The sequence below is a fragment of the Canis lupus genome, chromosome 5 (assembly GCF_048164855.1).
Source record: "Canis lupus baileyi chromosome 5, mCanLup2.hap1, whole genome shotgun sequence".
Lineage (NCBI taxonomy): Eukaryota > Metazoa > Chordata > Mammalia > Carnivora > Canidae > Canis > Canis lupus.
The window spans coordinates 2586536-2612790 of NC_132842.1; the positions used below are offsets into that span (position 1 = coordinate 2586536).

At 35.6% G+C, this 26255-nt stretch overlaps 1 protein-coding gene across 10 annotated transcripts in view; it reads right to left on the bottom strand.

Moving 5' to 3' along the window:
• CUL2 (cullin 2) overlaps positions 1 to 26255 on the bottom strand; it is a 164379-nt gene that overhangs the window by 55435 nt on the left and 82689 nt on the right. For all 10 annotated transcript variants that reach the window (XM_072825207.1, XM_072825198.1, XM_072825200.1 and 7 more), the window contains 4 exons: positions 24001 to 24141; positions 14050 to 14152; positions 10450 to 10544; positions 3685 to 3790 (listed from right to left, as the gene is read on the bottom strand). In XM_072825207.1, the coding sequence (XP_072681308.1) occupies positions 3685 to 3790; positions 10450 to 10544; positions 14050 to 14152; positions 24001 to 24119 (423 nt within the window). In that variant the 5' untranslated portion in view covers positions 24120 to 24141. The remainder of the gene's footprint in view (positions 1 to 3684; positions 3791 to 10449; positions 10545 to 14049; positions 14153 to 24000; positions 24142 to 26255) is intronic.

The window sequence follows — 26255 nt, forward strand, 5'->3', positions numbered from 1 at the left end:
GGATGATGTCCAAGAGATTACTACCTGTGTTTTCTTTAGGCATTTTATGGTTTCAGGTCTTTCATTTAGATCTTTAACCCACTTTACAAGTTTATTTTTGCGTATGGTGTAAGAAAGCAGTTGTTCCATTCGTTTGCATGTAGCTGTGCAGTTTTCCCAAAATCATTTAGGGAAGAGACTCTTTTTTCCATTGTGTATTCTCGCCTCCTCTGTCATAAATTAACTGACCATTGAAGTGTGGGTTTGTATGCATGGGTCCTTTATCCTATTCCATTAATCTCTGTGAGTACCATACTGTTTTGATTACTACAGCTTTGTAAGGTAGTTTGATATCTGGGATTGTGATACCTTCAGTTTTGTTTTTCTTTCTCAAGGTTGCTTTGGCTATTTGAGTTGTTTTGTGGTTCTATACGAATTTTAGGATTATTTGTTCTAGTTCTGTGAAGAATGCTATTTATAGTTTGATAGGGATTATATTTGTGGGTTTTTTTTAAAATTTATTTATTTATTCATAAGAGACACAGAGACAGAGAGAGAGAGAGGCAGAGACATAGGCAGAGGGAGAAGCAGGCTCCTCAAAGGGAGCCCAATGTGGAACTCGATCCCTTATCCTGGGATCACACCCTGAGCCAAAGGCAGATGCTCAACCACTGAGCCATCCAGGCATCCCATATTTGTGGTTTTAACTGGCATCTTCTTGACTGAGGCTGGGCATCTTTTTATTATGTTTATTGTACATCTTGTTTTTTTTCTGTAAAATGCCCATTCCTCTCTTTGGCCCATTATTCCATTAATATTTTATCTTGTTTTTAATAAACAAAAGTCTATTGTAGAAATTAACTGAATATATTGTAAAAATTAATCTCTTGACAGTTTTATATATTGCAGTCATAGTTTGTGACTTAACTTTTGAGTTCCTTTATAGTGTTTTTTAGTAAAAATATATTTTAATGTCTCAAGTTTATCAATCTTTTCCTTTATTGTTTGTATTTTTCTTGTCTTTTAAGAATTTCCCTACCCTAATGTCAGGGATAAGTGTGTCCTCTTATATTGCCTATCACAGGTTTTCAAGTCTTGCCTTTCATACTGAAACTCCAATATATTTTTCTCATAAAGAGTACAAATTACTCCAGTATCAACAATTGATTGCTCCTGTTTCCAACTTACTTACATATATACAGCCATTAATCTGGTTTTAGCTTCTCTATTCTATTTCCCTGAGGTAACTTTTTTCTGATCAACTGGTAATTAATTCCATTTCAAATAAGTAAAAGCATCTCCCTTCCCATAAAGAACATTCAAGTATTCCATTATTAGCACAAACAGGGAAAAAAAGAAGGTGATACAAAAGAAAATGAGATATTATAGCTATGGTGGGAGAACAAACTAAGAAGCCTTTTGAAAGCAAGCTGAAGGGGCTATCCTAATTCAGGGTGTGCTTGGACCCAGAAAATCCACTTTTCAGTACACACTCTAAGAAAATTTCTGCTCATGTACAAAGAAATATATACATAAATGCTAACTCCTAAAGTGTAAGATTTGTGTCTACTTTGTTCACTACTGTGTTCTTAACATATAGAAAAGTGCATAGCACACAGAGGGGTTCAAAATATATTAATGAAGAAATGAGTAAATGAACAATGATATTCACAGCAGTATTGTTTGTAACAAAAAAGAATGAAAACTAAGGAGAATAGTTTAATAAATGATTAATAAATTATTCATATCCCTATTATAGAATACTGAGCTCTCACAAAAATAAGCTTATGTGAAAAGAACTCCCAGGTACATTAACTAAAAATCAAAATAGGCAAGAAATACAAGTTGCAAGATATATGGTATGCCAACCTTAGGGTATATATTTTATATATATATATATATATATATATATATATATATATGATACCATTAATGTTCAAAATACAAAACTAGGGCATCCCTGGGTGGCTCAGCGGTTTAGTGCCTGCCTTTGGCCCAGGGCGTGATCCTGGAGTCCCAGGATCGAGTCCCATGTCGGACTCCTTGCATGGAGCCTATTTCTCCCTCTGCCTGTGTCTCTGCCTCTCTTTCTGTGTGTGTCTCTCATGAATAAATAAGTAAAATCTTTAAAAAATAATAAAATAAATATTAAAATAAAATACAAAATTAAACCATTATGTGCATAGTATCAATATTTATATGCAAATTTACAGGTAAAATTCAGGAGAGACATATTGGGTTTGTTTTTTTTGTTTTTTTTTTGAGACATAGTGTTTATGATAATTACCTCTAGGAGGAAGAGTGACCTTGATGGTGTTGGTGATAAAGGACAAGTATTAAAATATTCACTTATAATTCTACTAACTAAAGCAACTATTATTTCCCACTTGTCTGTTACTCTATATTCTTTTTCCCTACAGTTTTATTCCTACTAAACATGTTTTCAATTTTTTCCATAAAATATTTTCCCCTTTATTAAAGTTTCTATAAACTATTTTTACTAATTTATTACTCTTTGCCTTCATAACAAAATTATACTGTACATATTTTTCTATGTATGATTTTCACTGTTGGATATTGGACATTTAGACTGTCTACCCATTAGTCACCCTTATGAACAATGATTGCAAGGAATATTTTTAAATATTTATTATTTTCACACTATAGATTACCAGACATGGGATTATCTGGTTAACAGGTATTGCACATTTTATTTATTTTATTTTATTTTATTTTTTGGTATTGCACATTTTAAAGTCTACTGAAAGACAATGACAAGTTTCTTTCCAAAAGGATTATTCTAAATATAATTTCTACTAATGTTGCATCTACTATTGCTTCCCATAAGGATAGAGACCTTCTGTCTGTTCACCAATGTATCCTCAGTGTCTGTCTACTCAATAAATATGCATTATATTAACAAAAAAATTGTACTGGAGTATTTCTTTCACAATGAATATATGCTATGTAATTTTCCACATTTAAATTAGCACTACACATCAAGAATCTGAATGAAGTATTTGACCTGCATATTTCATTATTTTATTCTGAATTTAATTATTTTGTTTAATTAAAATAAATATGTTTTATCCCAAAATCTGTATTTTCCCTCTTGTAGGATCTCTTTTAAGGCCATGACTTTTGCACTTTTTTTTTTCCAAGAAGGAGGAAGCATGCATTCATGTGTGGTGGGTGGAGGGGCAGAAGGAAAGGGAGAGAGAGAATCCCATGTAGTAGGCTCCCATCCAGCACAGAGCCTAATACGGGGCTTGTTCCAACAACCCCAAGGTCAGGACCTGAGCTGAAATCAAGAGTCAGATGCTCAACCAATTGAGCCATTCAGGCGCCCTGACCTTTGCACTTTTTAACTATAAAAAATCTGAAGAGTATTTTCTAAATACTCTTAAAAAGTATTTTCCTAGAGACTTTTAATGAGCTTTTTCAAATAGCGGAACTATTAAACCTGTCATTTATTTATCCATCATTAATTTAATTATTAAAATACTTCTATAATCATATCTGTTCTCATCTATGTGAAGATTCTTAGGAAATCATTAGTGTTTTATTAACATTTAGGATGTCTTAAATCTTGAGAATTTTAAGATAGTCAACATGGTGCCCTTAAAAAAAAAGACAGTGAATCAAATTATTTCAATATACATAAAAATACTCTCATGTTTGCCAGTCATTTAAAGAATTTCCTACCTCTCCTATTTCCATAAGTGGTTCATTCATATCTACACCACCATAGCCATACTGAAGGTCAGCTTCTGTCAATTTATTCTTTTTAATAAACTGAGTGTTGAGATACCTGAAAAACAAATATAGTACCGTTGGACATTATGTTAAAATTGGTAGGAAAACAACTTGTAACTTGAAAATAACAATTTTGGGATTATATATCAACTACAGAAGAGTGTAGTACTATATCCAAAGTAATTATATAGAAGTTAGGAATATAATTTCAAAGGAGCAAAAGTATCAGCCAAAGGCCTTAAGAGCCAAAGAATAACCTCTAGAGTAGGGGAAAAACCCTATTACCTCAGTCTCACTTTAAAAAAACTCAAGGATTTGGCTCTAAAAATTTCCAGTATTCATATAACCCAATAGCTCTTACCCAAGACTTCTACAAACCTTCTACAATCTAATTTGCTCACTCACAGATTCTTCTTGGTATAAGTCAGGATAAGTTCACTTTGCAACGAATTAAACAAAAAAATAGTTAAAAGATAAAAATCAGGTTTTGTCCTTCAATTTATATTTATCACCAGAAAAAGATGTAACTTTTCACTTTTAAACAACAAAAAGATCTAGATCTAGGCTATTGTAAATAATGCCATAAACATAAGCGTGCATAAAAAAAAAATAAAATAAACAACAAAAAGAGATCAGCTTCAGTAGTAAGAAGATAGTAAGAAGATGAATGGACGAAGCAGACACATGTAAGATCACTTTGTCTACCAGAGAGAAACAGCTTTATTAACTGTAATGAAGTCTACAAAGTACTGAGATGAATACAGAGTTCTTTAAATAGTCTAGTATTCACTTTTCACAATCTTGGATTTCACTATAATGCCTTTAATGCTCACCACCGGAAAGCACTGATGTGAAATATTTTGCCATGTGTAAATAGGTACAGACAACACAAGTATTTACGCAATAACTACGAAATCTCTAAATTAAAACACTTGTTTTCTAGGGTTCACTGCATCAAAATGAAAAGTCCACATCTGCAGACAAATAAAACTGAAAACAAAGACAACAAAAATTTCAACTGCATAACTCCACCAACTCTAGGTAATGATGAAAACACACTTCCTGGAGTTAACTCCAAAGCTGCAGAGATACAACCATTCACACAGTTGCACCCTCACACTAACTACAAGCCTCTAGGCTTCAAGGCTTAAAAAACCCTTGGTACTCTGTCTACATTTTAGTCTCCTCTACCCACATTACAATGTCCTATTATGTTTTTCCGTCAAAGTGCCATTTCACTCTTCCTACCATTCTCTCTAGTAGTACAACCTCCTGATTTCATGCTGAGTTTTCAACCATGCCTTCCAGTTGAAGAAACAGGACTAGGATTGAGAGAGACAGGAGTAAAAGCGAGAGAGAGAACATTTGCGGTATCTGGCCTGAAATGGAGATTTATAAATTGAAGAGTTATTTTTACCTCTGCCCTCTGTCATTCAGACCTCAGCCCCAAACAGGCTTCACTCAAGCCTGACCTGATACCAATCCAAATGAATTTTAACTTCCCACTCCCATTAAAGTAACTATACACAACTGTTTAATATACTTCATGGTACTTACTACTTTGTGAAATAATCCAATTCTTTTTATTTGTTTATTTGCTTTGTACATCCATTGCCTCTCTAGGATATAAGGACTATAAACCAAGGACCTTGCTTACACAGCATCCAGAACCAACGGCAGGTAAATATGAAGTCCTCAAAAAATACTTCCTTGAAGAATTACTGCATATATAAATGGATAGCATTCCAGACAACAGGGATAACAAAAGCTAATATTAGAATACAGACTCAGAAACGCAGCCTAGAGCCAGATCATAAAAGACACAAATGCCAGGAAATGAATGTAATCACTAACATTTACTGAGCTTGTGTCACGTGTCAGGCATACCCTTAAGCATTTTATATGGCTGAACACTATGAGGTTGATATGTGTGGTATTACTGTGATCCTCCTTTTACACGTAAGGAAACTGCACCTTAGAGAGCTTAAAGAACTTGCCAACAGTCAATCTGCTAGTAAGTCGCAGAGCTGGCACAGAAATTCACGAGTTCTCCCTCTTTCCTTCAACAAGTATTGACCAAGCATGAACTATAAATCAGGTACTATGCCAGGTACTGGAGATAGAAGATGGAAAACAAAAATGTGGGCTTCCTGCAGAGTTTACATATCTGGTAGAATATACAAACATAAATACTTCAACAGTAAGATCAGTAGAGGGAACTTAATTGTCATATCTTTACCATTTATATGTATGTGCCTTCCTGTACGGATGCTTTGCACCAAATCAGTTTCTTTTTTGGTCTGTAGTACCATTACCTCATAATCCCACTAAAGGACTAGAAACATTTATGTATTATCCTTCCATTTTACTCCCTTAATCAGCTGGTCAACATTTTCTCCTAAGCTATTCATCATCCTCTCCCATTACTTTCCTTCTCTCTTCCAATGCCTTTTGTTTTACTCTCTGCTTGGATCATGTGCAACACTCTCAGGATTGGTGTCTGTTTCCTGTTTCTGCCATCTCTAATTTATCTAAAAATTCCGCTTTTAGGATGTCACTGACCTATTCAGAATCCTAAGTAGCTCCTTTATACCTATATAGTAAGTATAAACCTCTTAAGATGGTGGTTTGTTAATGCTGAAGAATTAGCTGCTAGGTCTATAGAGGTCTAGAATCACTAATCCATTTCAAAGATCTGTATGTATAATCTTGAGCCAGTATACTGTTTTAGTGGAGTTTTATGTTTTATATGTGATAAGACAAGTCATTGTTCTCTTTACCTCATGCAATAAGACTTGAATTTAAATTAACTGTATCCTTTTCATTCCAGATTTCTACTCTTGATGTTAAGTTTAAGCTTGATAGACAAGCCTTTAAAATAATTTAGAGATAAAACTTAAAATGTAAACAGTGCAATTCTTCATTTTGATGTGGATACAATTCTTAATTTCTAAGTCACTGGAGTATTTTAGTCAATTTTATTTCATCACACGTTTGTTTTTAAATAAAGATATATGTTCTAGAAAATCATAACAGAAATCAGGTTCCAATAATTTAAAAAAATATTTTATACTCTGCTACACAGATAATACCTGGTTCTTCTTCTCACATATAATACAATCGTTTTTATAATTTTTATGAGTTTTTATAATTTATTTCATCAACAGAATGCTTAATAAGTATCCTTTGCTTTCTTGGAATAGTAACACTGACACAATTAAAAATAGTACTTGACAATACTGAATAGCCTAAAGTAACTTTGAAGCCTCAGAGAAATCAAGCACTTCAATCTGTCTTAGGAAATTCCATTACAAAAATTGTTCTCTCATGCTAGTACCTACTGACTTCAAGAGTTGTTAGTTCTCCAGCTAATATCTTATATAGTCCACTTCAAGAGCCAGCAGAATCTAAAGAGATATGTAGTAAGTACCGAGAAATGTGAGGCAGGAGTATTACTATTTCCTTCAAAGTCAGAATCCTTAAATTCCCTATGCTAATGCACATCCATCTTATAAGTCAACCAAATAAAGAAAAGGCGAGAAATTATTTCAAAAAAAAATATTAAAAAATACTTTTGAAACAAAATTGAATTTTTCCTTTATATTTCTTTATGCAAATTTCTTTATAGACTATAACTAAAAATGATACCTAGCCTGGATAACCTCAGTACACCACAATTAAAAACTATTAAGTATTTTTCATCTAATTACTAAGGATCTTGCCATCTATTATATCAATATAATTAAATAATGATGATCAGCCACATGATGCCAACATCACAGTGGTCAAATAAAATTCTCTGTAAGTGAATTCCATGAGCCATGAGTTCTAACTCTTTGCTACAGACAGTGGGAAGTTACTACATGATTTCAGAGTATTCCAATTTGCATGTTAGAAAAAAATGAGTTCAGTAAACAGAATAAATTTGAAATCAAAGGCTGAAAGACTGCTTACAGGGACTTTACCATTAATACTCCAGGTGAGAAAAGATAAAAAGCTTGAACTATAATAGCAATGCAAAGGAAATAATGAATTTAAGAGATATTTGGAGGACTTCACCAATAGGGATCAGGTAGACAGGATAACCCTAACTGAAGGAAGGATAACTGAGACTTCCAGCATATATGTCTGGACATACAGTGTTACTACCAATTAAAATTAGTAATACTGGGGTGCCTGGATGGCTCAGTTGGTTATGTGTCTGACTCTTGATCTCAGCTCAGGTCTTGATCTCAGGGTCATGAGTTCAAGCCTCGCACTGGGCTCCACAGTGGGTGTGGAGTGGATTAAAAAATAAAAAATAAAATTAATAATACTGGGGACAATGTGTATGTAAAAGATAACAAGTTCAGTTCTGAAACCTGCAGTACTACAATGTACCTACAGAATACCCTGGAAGTATAGGCAGGCTGGGTAAAAAACACTCCTCTAAAACTTAGGCTACCTGAGATAAACACATAATTTGATGGTTAGCAATATACAGGTTATAGCTAAAACCAGGAGTAATTGAGATCATCCTAGAAAGAATGCATAGTGTAAAATAAGGGATGAGAACAGAATCTACCTAAATGACCAAAAGGATGTATCCAGAATGAGACTAAGACTAAGGTAGAATAAAAATGTTAAATGGGTTTAATTGGACTGATCTGGGCTTAAATGGTGATTTTTTTGTAGCTGAGTGACCCTAAGCAAAGTCATTTAACCTTAGCTGCAAATTTGGAGACACTGACTACCTCATATGGTTTATATACACACACACATTTGTGTATATATCATATGTATTTATTTATTTTTTTTATTTTTTATCATATGTATTTAATAAAGGCTTATAACAGTACCAATTTATTATTAATATTAGTATTAATTTAAATAGTACCAAATTACTGATTTTGGTAAACAGAGATGCAGATGTATGAGACTCTAGAAAACTAAAACAAAAAACAAAACTTAAATCTTTAAATCTTTCCTAAAATGTCTCCGTTCAAGAAGGATCCCACTGCACATAGCATACTGCACTGGTATATAGTCTCAATACTCTTAAGTCATCTATATACCAGTGGCCCAAGCTTTTCAGCAATGCCAAAGGCACACATGTACTCTCATTCTTATCCTTAAAATTCCTCTAATTCACCTTCATAATTTGGCTAGAGAATTCTTAAAGTTCCATTTATGACTATCTCACTTTGGTGGATGAGGAAAAAAAACATGAAATGTCAGGATGTTTAATGTATGGCAAACACTGTTTTATAAAAGTCAAAGCCACAGCAAAACTTGTGCTTGTCAGCAATTGCTGGCTTCTGATTTTATCACATTTGCCTCTTCTAAGAAGAAATAAAAGCTAATGGCTATTGAAGTAAGCTCCAGTTCCTAACAGAGACAACTTACAGCAAGTAAACTCCAGTGTTGTTATTAAAAACCTAAAGGAACATGAACAGTGACAAAGGACAAACATGCCAAGAGAACCAAGCCCTAGCCTCAGTATGGTATTCCAGCAATGCATGGAGCAACTGTACAGATAATGCTGAGACCCAGCTTCACTCCTCAGTTTCTTCGCAACAAGAAACTGAGGCAAGGTCCATCTCTGCCCATGCCATGATGCATAGGCCAAAATTATCACTGCCTCCATCACAGGCCACAACCGTTTCAAGAATAAACATCCTCATTCCAAGAGTGAAAGGCTCAGGTGGTTTAATGCCACTATTCCATATTTATCCACTGTTCTTTAATAAACAGGTTTCTGCCTTATGTACCCAGGAATTTATTTCCATTGTCTATGTGAATGGGTTAGAGAGGATCAGTGCACAGTACTAAAGGAACATACCAGAGTGACAGTTAAAACAAAAGATCTAAGTAGGAGACTGGGTAGAAAAAGGAAGAGGGAAGTTCAGAGATGGGAATGGTGAAAAAACACATCAGAATTAGTCATTCAGGGCAGCCCCGGTGGCGCAGAGGTTTAGCGCCGCCTGCAGCCCAGGGCATGATCCTGGAGACCCTGGATTGAGTCCCACATCAGGCTCTCTGTATGATGGCTGCTTCTCCCTCTGCCTGTGTCTCTGCCTCTCTCTCTCTCTGACTCTATGAATAAATAAATAAAATCTTTAAAAAAAAAAAAAAAAAGAATTAGTCATTCAGAGAAAGGAAGACAAGCAATCCAGATATGACAGCTTAAGGAGAGACAGGAAACTGTGAAAGATCACAGGGGGTTATGACATTGCAGGTAATTCAATATGCCTAAAGGACAGGGTAGGACTTCAAGAGAACAACCGCTGAGTGCTTTAACTAACGGTGCTTCCACAAGACATAATACTGACTCCTAGAGTCAAAGAAGAGCATACTGGAGGGGAACCTGGGCTTGGATTCACTCCACTAAGTTTCATCCAAGCTGAAGTTGCACTTTGGAATTCTGTCAAGATTTAACATGTGTTATATATAGAGAGAGTCCCAGACAATATGAAAAAAATAGAACTATGAAATTAAATACAGTTTTAGTTTTCAGAGAGCAATTTTCCATACACTGCCTGGCTCCCAAATTCCCTCATGACCCAGACTACAGACCTTTCCCCATAGCAGACAAAGTCCATATAGCAGAGAATGCTTTAGTTCTGTTCATTTATTTAAAAACTTAAAAACAAAAATACCAAAACCCAAAACTCCTCCAATTACCGAATACATGCAATACTGTTTAGGTTGTCAAGAGTTTAAAAGCATACTTACCTATACAAGCAGTCCATATAGTCTGCACCTTTGCTATATTCCTCCCAATACCTATGATACATAACAAGTACTTGCTCTTCAGACTCCAGAACTCTCTATATAAAGAAGAAACATATTTTTACTTGGAAAGTACTAATCATTTTCATTTGTAAGCTATGAAATTTATCAAAAATTAATGTTCTAAAATGACATAATTCAAGTATTCTAGACATTTAAAAATTACATTCTAATTTAACTATTTTTAGCAACACTGAAATGACCAGGAAAAAAAAAATGTGTCTTAGATATGAAAATAAAGCATCCATGCTAGAGAGTTAATGGTTTTATTCTCTAAAAGGATAAAATGTAATGGTGTGAGGTTGTCTTTGGGCTAAAATATTCTATCAAGATCAGTTTAAAAGAGAATGTAATTCCACTGTCACATAACTGTGTGCTTCCTCAAATCCCGATCTTTTGATCATCCTGCTAGTTATAAACCATAACTCTGAATTATTCACTTATGTGAATAAGACTACTTATGAAAACGTACACCTTTTCTATATTCCTCAAATAAGTTGTTTCATATTACTTAATAGAAATATATTATTTTTTGAAAAATGAAAATCAAACAAATTTGAGGTCTAATTTTTTTAAAGTTATTTTTGAAGAAAATCTAGTCTAACAATAAAAATACATTGGACTGATACTCAAAAGATCTTAGGCTCTTTTATCTCAGTTCTTTCATTAACTGTCCATATGATTTTAAGCACGTCATGACCTCAATTTCCATCTAATTAATTCTATGATGAAATGCTATGCTTTCAAACTTGGAATTTTAATAATTAAGGCTCAAAAGACAAAAATAATCTATAAATATTTTTTTGCCCATCTTATTAATAAATTAATTTAAAATAGCAACTACTATTAATAATGCTGGGGAAAAGCCCACCCTTAGGAACTGTTGCTGCTGAGTGAATACAAGAACAATTTGTTACTGTATGTCAAAACAATAAAAAATGTTCTTAATCTATGACTCAATAATTCTATGTCTAGGAATGTATCCTATAAAAAACTCAGCTACACAAAAATAATTTAGCTACCAGGATATTCACAGCAGCATTGTTTATAAAAACAAATTATATATATTGCAATAATCCATATGCCCAGCAATATAAAAATATTTAAACAAACTGTAGTATCTCCACACAATGAAAAATTTTACAATCATTGCCAGGATTATACAGTCAATTTAATGACAAAGAAAGACACTTGTTAAAATCAAAAGATTATAAAGTGTTTACGACTTCATTGTCTAATAAAAATGGAAGTCTACACAAAGCAAAAATATGCAAAAGGCAAGTATCAAATTATATATATGTTAATATGTGCCAAAATAGATGTGTTTAAGTATAGATAATAAAAAATATTCACAGCAGTTAATTCTAGAAGTATGTTATGAGTGATGTTTGGATGATGATTTTCTTCTTTTTGCTTTTCTATATGTTCTAAATTATCTAAAATAGCGATGCAATACTTTAGTAATTAAAAAAGTTCCCTCCCCCAATCAAATAAAATTTTCTTCTCACAGGGAAACTGCTTCAAATCTGTTGGCTATGTTAATAATTTACTTTGTCATCAACACATCATTTTTAAATGCAATTATACCAATGTTAATTTCCTAGTTTTGATAATTGTACCACTGTTATGCATGATGTTAACTTAAATAAGCTAATAAAAAGGATGCAGGAATTATTTATTATTTTTGCAACTTTTCTGAAAGTCTGAAAGTATTTCAAAATAAAACATTTTAAAAAATACGACCCATGCTAACATATACAACTGCAAAATTTATAAGTGACTTACACAGGTTAACAACTATAGTATAACCAAAGTTCACTACATTAACATAGCAGAACTTTAAAAGTAACTTATTAAACATTATAAGAACAATTTAAAGTACCTGTTATCAAAACTGCTTTCGTGAGCTGACAAATACACGTATTAGAACACTAAAATGTTATCTGCCATGTATAATAAAAAGAGCATTTCCTTCAAAAGTTTTAAAAGGGAAACATCACAAGACCAATCGTGCTCTGGGGTTTCACCACTTTATTTCCTTTTTTTCTTTTTAAAGATTGTATTTATTTATTTATTTATTTATTTATTCATTCATTCATTCATTCATTCATTCATTCATTCATGAGAGACACAGAGAGAGAGAGAGGCAGAGACACAGGCAGAGGGAGAAGCAGGCTCCATGCAGGGAGCCTGATGTGGGACTCAATCCCAGGTCTCCAGGATCAGGCCCCGGGCCAAAGTCGGCACTAAACCACTGAGCCACCTGGGATGCCCAGTTATCACCACTTTTGAACGTATCTGCACCTAGCCACATCCAGAGTTAGGCACAGTGTTATATAGTGTCATTGTATCTCCACTTTATTTATTTCAATTTAATTAATTAACTACTGTGTATTATTAGTTTCAGGGGTAGAATTTAGTGATTCATCAGTTGCATATAACACTTAGTGCTCATTACATCAAGTGCCCTCCTTAATGCCCATCACCCAGTTACCCTATGCCCCATCCCCTCCCCTCCAGCATCCCTGTTTCTTTCCTATAGTTAAAAGTCTTTTCCCTCCCTTCATTCCATATATGAGTGAAATCATAACTGTCCTTCTGACTTATTTTGCTTAGCATAGTACCTTCATTTTAAAGAGAAAGAAACTTAAATTTCAATCCATAACTCAGTTGCCCATGGTCACACAGCTAATGAAAGGTTAAGTCAAGTTTCTAGCCCAGATAATAAGTGATCTCTTCCAGTTCCTGATCAGAAGTCCAAAACAAGTTCAGAAATACTGTCTATAGCAACCTATTGCAAATTCTTTGTTCACACACAGATCAACTGCGTGATGTTGCCCTTCTACATATGGCATACTAACTAATAAAGTAAGTAGTCACAGGGACAGTTTCTATCATGCTTTTTAATTTACCATTTCCCTATTTCATTTGAGGTTTTTGTTAAGACTTTATGTAGGGTATGAAGAGGCAGCTAGAAGGTTGAAAATAATTGAGAGATTTACCAAGAGATGGGAAGCAAGAGTAAGAAAAAACATGGTTCTAGTAAACACCATCCAGAGGACATAGATTTTAAAGTTGAACAGGGGATCCCTGGGTGGCTCAGCAGTTTCACGCCTGCCTTTGGCCCAGGGCGCGATCCTGGAGTCCCGGGATCGAGTCCCGCGTCGGGCTCCCGGCATGGAGCCTGCTTCTCCCTCTGCCTGTGTCTCTGCCTCTCTCTCTCTCTCTATGTCTATCATAAATAAATAAAAATAAATATTTAAAATAAATAAATAAATAAAGTTGAACAAACCTTGATTTGAAATCCCACTCTTTCAGTTACTAGTTACATGATCCTGAATAACTGATTTCCCTCAGAGAATCTAACAACATAATGTTTAACTCATAAACCTTAAATATATATATAATCAGAAAAATGCTATTTAGGAAACAAAGCAAATAACGTTAACCTGCACTGGAAAACATTAAACTAGTTTACTGCTTATATAAGTTAAATAACTACCCAGCTACGAACATTTTTACCATGTATGTATCACTTCTTACCTTGTGCAAATGCCGTACGTGATTTTCCAAAAAAATTTTAGTTTCTGTATAAAGTCTTTCTCCAAGGGGTTCAGGATAGGCCACACATAAAGCATAGATATCTCTAGTTAAATTGTTAAGGTTTTCATATTCTTTGAAGATACTATTTAAAATAAGATTTAACTCAGGTTTGCTATTAAAAAAATGAAAAATCATTTCAGACAATTTAAGATTATACAGCTATAGAAAAAATAAAACAGCCAGCTTACTTTAAAAATTACTGTTACTCATTTAATCATTCAACAAATATTTCTTGAGAATTATTAAAAAGGAAAATGGTTCTTCTCAAAGAGCTTAAAATTCAGAGCGACATTCTGGTAAATCAAGTTACCCAGAAACCTACAAAATAAGGTTTATGTAAGAATGGACATAAGTAAAACATCAACAAAGGGCCATGGAATATCCCAACCAGATATGTTTAAGCAATTCTGAGAAACAAAACATTACTCTTTTGACACATTTTTTCACATCATAGTACTCGTCAGAACATCCTACAACCTATACACTATCCTTCAATATTTATTCCATTAGAAGAATTATAGCATCAATAGTAATACCAATTAATCAATTAAGTTCTTGAATACTAACTAAGTACGCTGCTAGGTATCACAAGTGGTAGAAATGCTGTAGCAGACAGTTCTTTATCAGGAGACAGTGGAAATAAGTGCTCCATAAACTGCATCACTGACCAGATGTTGAAGATGAAGCATTCATGAAGCAATCTGAGAACAACCTAATTAAAGATGCAGAAAAAAACTAAAATAAGGCTGATTATTTGGGATGGAATCAAGTATGTAATATACGTATTATACTTTTATTTATATTACAAATATAGTAAATATACTTATCAGAAAATATTCCAAAATTAAAATTTGTGCTTAAAATACAGAGGTGGGGGGTTACCTGGCTGGCTGAGTTGGAGAAGCATGTGACTCTTGATCTCAGGGTTGTGACTTCAAGCCCCATGTTGGGTGTAGACAGTACAAGTAAAACAATAATACACTTAAAAAAATTTTAAAACCAAACTTTTATTACAAAACAAATATGGGACACCTGGTGGCTCAGTCAGTCAATTGTTTGCCTTCGGCTCAGGTCATGATCCCAGGGTCCTGGGGTCAAACCCCACACACACACAAAAAATCCCGCCCACATCAGGCTCAGTGGGGAGCTTGTTTCTGCCTCTCTCTCTCACTCTCAAATAAATAGAATCTTTAAGAAAAAAAATATAGAGAGGTACGATGCAGGCGGGTTTTTCCTCTTCTGTATCTCTGTAACATTTTATATTATTCTTCTTCCATAGGACTTATTTTTATACAATAGAAATGATTTATACCTTTGCCATCCAAACTAGCTTGTTCTTAATCATTTCCGTATTCCCAGCTCCAAGGTATAATTCCTGGCACATAATAGGCACTTATTAAACACTTGGTGATGGAAGGATGGTAGGGAATCAGTATCACATGCTCTATTTACCTAGTGTCCTTACTCCATACACCAGAAAGACAAGTAGCCCTCTCCAAACGAGGTCACTGATGGACATATTTCAGTCAAACTTTCCCAGGTTTCATCTAAATCCTTGTATTTGTTTTTTAATTATACTTAGTAAATAATAAAATATATTCATGCATATATGTGAACATTCAATACACTATTGTGCTAAGTATAAACAAAAAAATTTCTTTACTGTGTAATAAAACAGAGAAGCAAAATATCCATATAATGTAATATTACTGTGCCGGGTTTTTGTTTTTTAAAGATTTTATTTATTATTTGACACAGCATTGGGGGATGGCATGCAGAGGGAGAGGGAGAAGCAGACTTCCTGTTGAGCAGGGAACCCAACACAGGTTCCATCCCAGGGCCATGAGATCATGACCTGAGCCAAAGGCAGATGCTTAATCAACTCAGCTGCCCAGGCACCTCTGTGCCACATTTTTCATAGAAAAAAAAATATACAGTAAGAAACAAACTATTAGGATAACTTTGAATCACTTGAGATTTAATAATGAAACTTTATAAAATAGAAGATTATGTAAAACAGCACATAAGAACTATTCAACGGTAATAAAAAATATTAACCTATATTACAAAGAAAATAGACATTTTAACATACATCATCTAAGAAAGAATTAGAAATTTATCTGGACACAAATTCTATAGAGAATTAATAATAGTTTGGGAAGAGAAGGAGCAAGGTATGAATGCAGAAGAAAGGCACTCTAAAATATTAGAGTTCTGGAATCCAGCTTGGAGGTGTCAGCTATATATTCCTTAATGGAAAAACAAAAGTTCTAGTTCACATTATTTTAAATCTCTAAGAGTTCTGTTTTATCATAGAGATTTATATTCAATCTTAATTATTCAATCACAATCTTATCCTAGTAAAAACAGATATAAAAATGTTGTTAGAATTAAATGTATTACAAGTGAGGAGAGTAGTTACCCTAGTGGTTGAGTTTGTGGGGTGCTTCTGGGATGCTAGGAGCACTATTTATTGGGACATGTTATGAAAATTTACCTATATGGTTTTTTAAAGATTTCAGTTATTTATTCATGAGAGACACAGAGAGAGGCAGAGACATAGACGTAGGGAGAAGGAGGCTCCATGCAGGAGCCAGATGCGGGACTCGATCCCGGAACTCCCGGACCACATCCTGAACTGAAGGCAGATGCTCAACCACTGAGCCACCCAGGCATCCCAATTTACCTATATGTTAATGTGTCAGTGTGCACACTATATTTAAATTTAAATTTTGTTTTTTAATAAAGACTAAATTTAGCCAGGATCTACATAAAAATTTTTGGCAAAGGTGTGATGCATTAAAGATCTTTGAGTTCTGCATACCTACATCAAGAATTTTCATCCATTGTATTTGCTCTACCTTTTTAAATACTTATTTCTACAATACACAACTTGATACTGAAAAATTAACATGATTCAATACCATAAGTTCAGCATGATATGCTAATTAGGTTCCCAAATGTTCTTTATCACCAAAATTAATGTTTTGTGATCATAATATATCCACTGCGGGGCAGCCCCAGTGGTGCAGCGGTTTAGCGCCGCCTGCAGCCTAGGGTGTGATCCTGGAAACCCTGGATCGAGTCCCATGTCAGGCTCCCTGCATGGTGCCTGCTTCTCCCTCTGCCTGTGTCTCTGCCTCTCTCTGTGTGTGTCTCTATGAATAAATAAATAACCTTAAAATATATATATATATATATCCACTGCATGTACATGTAAATAAAACTGGCTAAAAGGACTCTCACACCACAGGATTTACCATCTTTCCCCTTAGGGAAAAAGGATCTGTGCAGGGCAGAGAATATAGGAAGATTTTCCCATTGCAATCCTTATACAGGATTTATATACTGTTTGACATCCTCAGTGAGAACGTACTCGTGTGTTTCTTTTTAATGGAGTCTACCTTAATAAATCTTTTAATTTTTTAACTTGTCATAGTTTGGGGTCTCAGTTAATCACTGTATATTGTCACTTAACTGTCTAAAAGATACTCCTAAATATATTATTTTTCTCTAACCTATTCAAATATCTAGCCATCCTGGAAATATTTAGGCCTTAGGAAGAGCACCCAACCCTCTACCACTCAATTATGATTTAGTTATAGACAAGGCATTTCAAAAAAAAAGGGGGGGGAAATAACTGGAGGAGGCCAGTTTTAGATTTAAACACTCTCTTCTCCAAAGTCAACTTTTCCTCTTAACTTACTCTTCAGGGAGCCAGGATATGAAAATTCCTCTATTATGACTTTTCCACTTACAAATTCTCACAGTCAAAAAACAAAGCTATTCCAGAGCAAAAGTTCTGAACTGTCACAACCAAAAGACAGTGCTGGCCAGCAGCAAAATCACTTATTTTGGTTCATTTTCTCTACTAAAGACGCTACCTATGCTTATGTTTAATTCTGAATTATAACACTATTAATTTTATCATGTAGTGGGTCCAGAACAATGAGTTCTACAATGGGGATGAAAATAAAGATGATCCACAGCAACAAGACACACACCAGCAACCATTTTCTAAGAAAGAAAATTCCCCACTTGGAAAGGAAGAGTAACACAGTATTATTATTATTATTATTATTATTATTATTATTATTATTATTATTATTATTTGGGGGATCCTGACACTGGGCTGCAGAATCCATCTTCCTTTCTTGTCCCCCTCTTCCTCCACTTTTGCTCTCTAGTCTTCTGTTGGGCTCTCACCTTCCCCTCCGCCATCCTAGGCCCTTATCCCAGGCCCCTATCCGGTGTGTTCTGACCCAGCTGAGGGCCACTGCATATGACTCTCATTAGAAGAGAAAAAGAGGGGCACCTGGCTGGCTCGATTGGTGGAGTACAAGACTCTTGATCTCAAGGTTGTGCGATCAAGCCCCATGCTGGGTGTAGAGATTACCTAAAAGTAAAATCCTTAAGACAAACTGAGAAAAAGGAAAAAAAAGAAGCAAAGACAGAAAACCAAGCCATGGGAAAAGAAGTACACATTGTATGTTTATGGGTTCTCATGAGGAAGGTACAGCTTATAGGAGATTTCTATGGATGTGCTTTTTTTTTTTTTTTTTTAAATATTTTATTTATTTATTTAGGATAGTCACAGAGAGAGAGAGAGAGAGAGGCAGAGACACAGGCAGAGGGAGAAGCAGGCTCCATGCACCGGGAGCCCGACGTGGGATTCGATCCCGGGTCTCCAGGATCGCGCCCTGGGCCAAAGGCAGGCGCCAAACCGCTGCGCCACCCAGGGATCCCCTGGATGTGCTTTTAAGTTACATATATAACATAAGCAGGAAACAAATTTTAAATAGTGCTGATAAGTAAAAAAAAAAAAAAAAAAAAAAAAAAAACAAACAAAAAAACAGGAAAGGTTATATTAAACTTGAAAATGGTACAATGACCCAACAAAGTATCAACGATAAAAAATAAAGATCTTTATTGACATTTCTGAAGAGAAAGAATAAACACACAACATGTAAAAGATGCAATATCTATGAAATCATCAACTAGCAAGGATATAAAATTATTTGTTAAATGGAAAAACTTTAAAGCCGATAGCTACAGAATGACAATAATTGAGTATTTGTCTGATTTAATTTGGAATAGAGTGAAAATGTTACTGATGCATCAAGCAAAGAAAACTACAGTTAAAACCTTTTCCAATCCCGTACAATCTAAGAAAGAATGATGGGCTACTAAGTACAGGTACCAAGGTTAGTAAGAAGTCAGGGATGCCAATTACCTACTTCAGTATTTTTCAATGTAGTAAAAACTGATCTATGTTTGAAAAGATGCCTGACAAAAAATATAGTAGAAGTGAGGACGATGGTTATGCCTGGTTTTAAAATCTGGTTTTCCTATCTGGGAGAAATACATTCATGAAAGTAAACTAGATTTCCCCTCAATCACTCTGGTCTTACAAAAAACCATTTAGAATCTAACTTGCCCTTAAGTAGGAGAGCTTCAATATTAGACTGCAGGACTTGGCAAATGTCCTAATAGCTACCAAAAGGCAGAAAAACCATGAATAAAAGTAAACCAAACCAGCCAACAAACTCCAACCCAGAAAAAACAACAGTAAATCTAGACCGACATATAGCCTTACTGTAGGAAAGCACTTGATAAGACATCCTCAGTAAAGGGTAAATCCCAAGCCACCCTAAACTTTTGTTAGGAAGTATTATTACTTGTGTCAGGCAGAATTCTAAAAATGGCCTCTTAAGATTTTCCACCCTAATGCCTAGGACTGTCCTTTACATGGCAAAAGGGATTCAGAGCAAGAGTCAGAATTATGATTACTAATCAGCTGACCCCAATAGAGTAGGCTGGACTTTCCAGGTGGGCCTAATCCAAACAAATGGGCCTCTTAAAAGCAGATCCCCATCTGCTCCTGGCCCTCTGTGGCTAATTGCAGAAGAGGAAGTCTGACACAGCGCAGAAGAGACTGGCCATGCCACTGCTGGCACTGAAAATGGAACAGAGTCCTAGGCAAAAACTGAGGTGTGACAAAAACTCTCGGAGAGCAGTTCACAGCCAACAGACAGCAAGTAAATGGAGATTTCAGACCTGTGACTGCAATGAACTGAATCCTCCCAAGTAAAAGCAATGAGCTTTGAAGAACCTGAGCAGAGAACCCAGTCACACCACAGACCTCTCATCCACAGAACTGTGAGATAATAAAAGGATATTTAAGTCACTAAATCCGTGGTAATTTGTTATGCATAAAAAAACTGATGTCTTTTACTTACAGTACCTATCAACCAGAATGCCTTGCCATTGTATTTGGATGCCGAACATTTATGAAGGATGAGTGTTAAGAACCCTGCTTATCAAAACAATAAGAGAACTAGCTAAATATTAATGTTATTTATTTCATATGTACAGTATGTTCAACGACATTTAGTTGACAGTAGCTATTCAGTCACTAAATATTTGCTAAATATCGACACATAACAGATACTGGGAATATAGCAATGAACAAAATGGGTAAGAAAATCCCTGCCCTTATGGAGTTTGTATTTAATAAAAAATGTTGTGGACAAGGGTTCCAAAAATTCTGTACTTCTAGATGTTAAACATTTCAACTGAGAGACCAAGCTTCCCGAATGCCCACTACCAGAGTATAGGGAGACTCGACAATTTATTTCAGCATTCTATCCTACGATATCAGTAAGTCATCTTATCCCATCAGTAAGCCATGTCATTCTCAACTGTAAAATGGGGCTAGTAATACATATTTTACAATGTCACTGGTAACAAATTAATCACATACATGATGTTGAAAAAAATTATGACACAGAAATATATACACAGCATGATTCTACTTATATAAAGCCCCAAACACAGAACCAGTGATTGTTAGGGCTGTATACATAAGCAGTTATATGGAAACACTAGGTGCAAAGGTCACAATAGTAGTTCCTCCAATGTAAAGGAGGGGCTTGTAAACTGAGACAGACATGTCACATGGGGAGGGCTGGTGGATCCAGGCTGTGTTCTAGTTCTCCACCTGTGCAGTGATTATGCAGGTGTCTGCTTCATAATTATTTGTCCAATCTCACATGTACATCTTATGAACTTTTCCACATAAGTATCCGTTAACCCTTGAACAACACAGGAGTGAGGGGTGTCAAACCCCCAACAGAAGAAAATCCACTATAACTTTTGACTCTTCCACATCTGAACTACTAATAGCCTACTGCTGACTTTACCTTATCTGAAACATAGTTGATTAACACATATGTATTAGATACTGCATTTACAACAAAGAGAGAGAAAAGACAATCTTATTAAAATTTTCAAGATGAGAAAATACATTTATAGTATGGTATTTATTTATTTAAAAAGGGGGGGAAGCATCTGGGTGGCTATCTGGCTCTTCATTTCAGCTCAGGTCATGATCTCATGGGTCCTGAGACTGAGCCTATGTCAGGCTCCACACTTAGTGGGGAGTCTGCTGGAGATTCTCTCTACTCTCCTCTGTCTCTGTTCCTCCCCTTCCCAGCTCTCTCACTAAATCTCTAAAATAAATCATCCTCCTCCCCAAAAAAACACGTATTAAGTGAATACAAGAAGTTCAAACCTGTGCTGTTTAAGGGTCAACCACATTACATTTCACACACTCCAAAAAAATGCTTTATAAAAGATCAATTAATATCATATATGGTGATACACAATTTGGGGGAGGTTTCTCATTTCCAAAAGATTAAAGTTTTATAGCCTCTGAAATCTCCACCTAAGATATCTGAGGGTCAGAAGTCAACTTCATATTCTTGGGCAAAATAATATAGGGAAAAGGATTTTACTTCAGAACAATTAGTAACACAGTCCTTCATTTTCCAAAATAAAATTTAAAGTAAGAAATTCCATTCTTAATTTTGTTTTTACAGATATTCTCTATTTTAAAGGGAGGAGAAGAAAATTCATGAACAGGTCAAGAATAACTGGACCATCTTAGATGAAGTAAACAATAAACATCTTAGAAGTAACAGTGACTGGGGCAGCCCCAGGTGGCTCAGCGGTTTAGCGCCTCCTTCGGCCCAAGGCCTGATCCTGGAGACCCGGGATCGAGTCCCATGTCAGGCTCCCTGCGTGGAGTCTGCTTCTCCCTCTGCCTGTGTCTCTGCCTCTCTGTCTCTCTGTTTCTCATGAATAAATAAATAAAATATTTAAAAAAAAAAAAAAAAGAAGAAGTAACAGTGACTGAAGCAACACTTTCCAGGGAAGTCAGGTATTTATAAAGAACTTCACTGTCCTTGCATCAACATTCACCTTAATATAAGAATTGAATTAGGCGCTGGGAACAAGTTGAGTCAGTGTTACAAAATCCAAGCTTTTCTACAGAGCATATGCTCACACAATGAGGGCAGCGATTCTTTAGACCCAGAAGACTGCTAGAGGGCAGCACAGTGTTCGGGAAAACTGTATCTCCATACACATTTTGGTTAATACCTTCTCATCTCAATTTCCCTTTCTGGAGAAAGAATCTCTGGTTCCTACAGTATCCACCCAGTCCTCAAGGCTTCTGGCAAGGCCCTGGGGCATTGCCGTGCCATCTGCACCCAGAGACACCCAGGCCTCAACCCTACCCGCCCCCTTCCTTTACCCTGAGATAGGACATGTGTGGTGTTTCCTGTGGTAAAAGACTGAGGCAGTTCAGAAGTCGGCCAGTAAATATGTTCCAACGTACCTACATTGTCCATGCCCACCCAGCCTTAGTCCCTGGCAGACAATGGATAGAGTTGGTGAAACTGCCATCTACGGCTTTGCCCCAGGTACCTGTGGCCAGTGGTTCCTAGAGACCTCTGTAATTTCCCAAATACTAAGAACTGAAGTATTTTATTTTAGTATTTTGGTGGGTTTTTTCTTGGTGCCAGAGTTTATACCCTGAATGCTGGGGTTGCACAGTGTTTTTTACATATAAGTAATATATATATATATATATATATATATATATAAAATATTGCTGCCATGTAGGAATGCAGGACACTGGGGTTCAGATGGTTCTAGAAAAACCACAAATTTGTATTTTCATATAAAATTGCGAATTCAAAATATAGACAACTCAGTGAAAAAACGTATTTCTAGGGACACCTGGGTGGCTCAGCAGTTGAGCATCTGCCTTTGGCCCAGGGCGTAATCCTGGGGATCGAGTCCCACACCAGACTCCCTGCGTGCAGCCTGCTTCTCTCTCTGCCTGTGTCTCTGCCTCTCTCTCTGGGTCTCTTATGAATAAATAAATAAAATCTTAAAAACAAAAACAAAACAAAACAAAAAAACATATTTCTAGCCGCCAAGTCATTAAACTTGCCATTCACTCTCTACCTAGAACATTCTTCCCCCAGATATCTGTATGACTTGCTCCCTTGCTTTGGCCCAGTCTCTGTTCAAATATCACTATCTTCCTCAGAAAGGCCTTACATGACCATCCCATCTAAAAGAGCTGCATACCTAACATACTCCAACCATTCTCCATGCCCTTACCCTGCTTTATTTTTCCCCACAGAGTTTATCACTACTTGTTAGTAGAAGCACTGGCATTAGATTTTTTTAAAAAACCTGTTTGTCTGTTTCCCTTTAGCAGAATGAAGGCAAAGTTAGTTTTATTTACAACTGTATTCCCAAAGCCTCCAGTAGTACCTGACATATACATAAGAATTTTTTACATGAAAGGTTCTCAGACTGTTGACTGACACATATAGGTGATAAACTTGGAAATGTAAACACTGTATGTGAAAGTAGTCACACTGGAATTCTCTTCTATTTATATAGATATAAACCTGTTCTCACTTTCCAACAAGTTTATCAATGTTAGAACATTTGCCAATGTTTGGTAATACAGTCATTGATACAGTATCACTTTCAATACAAGAACATTTATCAATGCCACAGAAAGGATACGAGAAGCGATCATTCCATGTTGCTCTTTCGACGTATTCCAACATGACAACAGCTTTGATTGTCGTTAAAAGTTTGTTCCATGTCTCATCAAAATCTACTACTCTTGGTTTCAAAGACATTGTGCAAGTTTAGTGTTGAAATCTGTTGATTAAAAACAATAATAATGTTAGCATGAATTCTACAAACAAGTTACTTGTTTTTAAAGCAACATATAATGCAACAGCATGACAGACAAAAGGGGTGAACAGAACCTGGCGCATAGTAAAAACACAATAAATACTGGCCACTATCTTTTCATAACTATCCAGACAAGGAATTACATATTTACATTCATTACAAACTCTAGGAAGTGGAAAGCTTTTACTACAAATTACTTATAGATCAAGAGCATTGTTCCAATGATTTAGAAGCCTCACTTAATGTGCTGAAGGAAAAATGCTGGGAACCCATTAGCCAAAAAGCCAACTCCCATCATAAGAAACATGCGAGAGACATTTAATAAAAAGGTTTGGCCTCCAAATCTGTAAATACTCCTTAAACTGGGGAATGAGGTAGTATATGGGGGAATATGAGAAGACACAAGAAAATGAAAAGGTTTATCTTCCCACATTAGTTTAGGTAAACAATTTAGAAAAAATTTACATTTCTATCAAAACAAAGGAGTTGTAGAATGCAAAATCCACATGAACTTAAAGATAATAAATTTATAGATGCCAAAGATAATCAGGGTTGCAGCAGAGAGCTTAGGCTCTCTTAGATTCTGAGTATCCAGTCCCACTTCCCTTAATGAAAGTACAGCTCTAGGATGAAACCTCTGGTTCTGGTGACCTTGACCAGCCTAGAAGAGAGCTAAAAGTTTGCCTAGCACACAAGCTATATTCTAGAAGTTCGCTGGTTTCTGAAACAAAAGGGTCCTTAGGGTAGAGAAACTTGGCTTAAGTGCTAGATTCCAAATGCTTCTCTACATCATATCAGAAAAACAGAATTAAAAGAGAACTCTTTTAAAGTTAAATTTAATTGCAGAAGGGAATACTTTTCTGACAGGTGTTTTAATATCCTCCCCAAAGTTTTCTATAATTACTGGAACTGTGAACCCCAAGCTAGCCTGTAGGCAAGGCCAAATAAGGAGGAAATTCCATCTCTTGTCTCCTACTATGTAGAAAACTGGACTGTACGAAAACAATGGGGAGAAGGCGAAGATGCATAAAGTGAAAAAGGAGACAAGAGGAGGAAAGTGGGTATACACTCTCAGCCACGAACTGGAGGTGGCCCTATGCCCTTCTAACATTTCTGTCCTGAGCAAAAAAGAACTCAGGGAGTCCAAGGAAAACTTCAAGAAAGAAAAGAAAAGGAATCAGAGAGAAGCCAAACAAAATCCAAGGGCACGTGGCACACTCAATCAACAGTCTTTCCTCAATATACTAGAGACTAACCACTGGGCCTTATTTAAACTTCCAGTATTAACTAGAATGGATGAGCAGTAATCTGTGACAGTGAGTAAGTATAAGTGTCTGTGAATGTGTCTCTGTATTTGTGTTGGGAATGTGGGCAGGGGACAAACAGGAAGGAGGGAGAACCTAAAGCTCTAGCTCTACATCACGGAATTAACCTTAACTCCTTTTCCTTATTTACCACATCCTATCCAACTGTGTTCCTGAGTATTTCTTAAGTTCATCCATTTCTATAATATTCATATAGTACTCACTATAATCCAAGCATTCTTGGATTATTCTAAGTGCTTTATATAAATTTACTTAATTCTCAGAACTATCTGATTAGGTGGATCCAACTACTCTCTCCATTTTCCATATAAGAAAACTGAGTCCTAGGATGATTAAGGAACCTGTTTAAGGTCACAGCACTGTTTAATGGTGGCATCAGAAGAATTCCAACCTGTGCTGGATTCCATGTTCTTAATTGCTATATGCAACTATACTGCCTTACTTAGTATCTTTGGTGAATATTAAACACTTGCCAGGCACCATTCTAGCCTCCGAGGATACATTAGTCAATAAATAAAATTCGTGACCTTCGAGGTTAAAATCTCACAACTGGCACTCAAAGGCAAAAATAACCTACTTAAACCAAAAAATTGACCATGTTACTCTTGTACCTCAAGCGTTTGATACTTCCCACTACAGATAGCAGGAAGTTTAAGCTCACTGACAACACGGCATACTAAGCTTCTATGATTTGACCTTATACTAATGCACCTCTCCAGCTTCCTCTTATCATGGGACTCCCATCCTTCACAT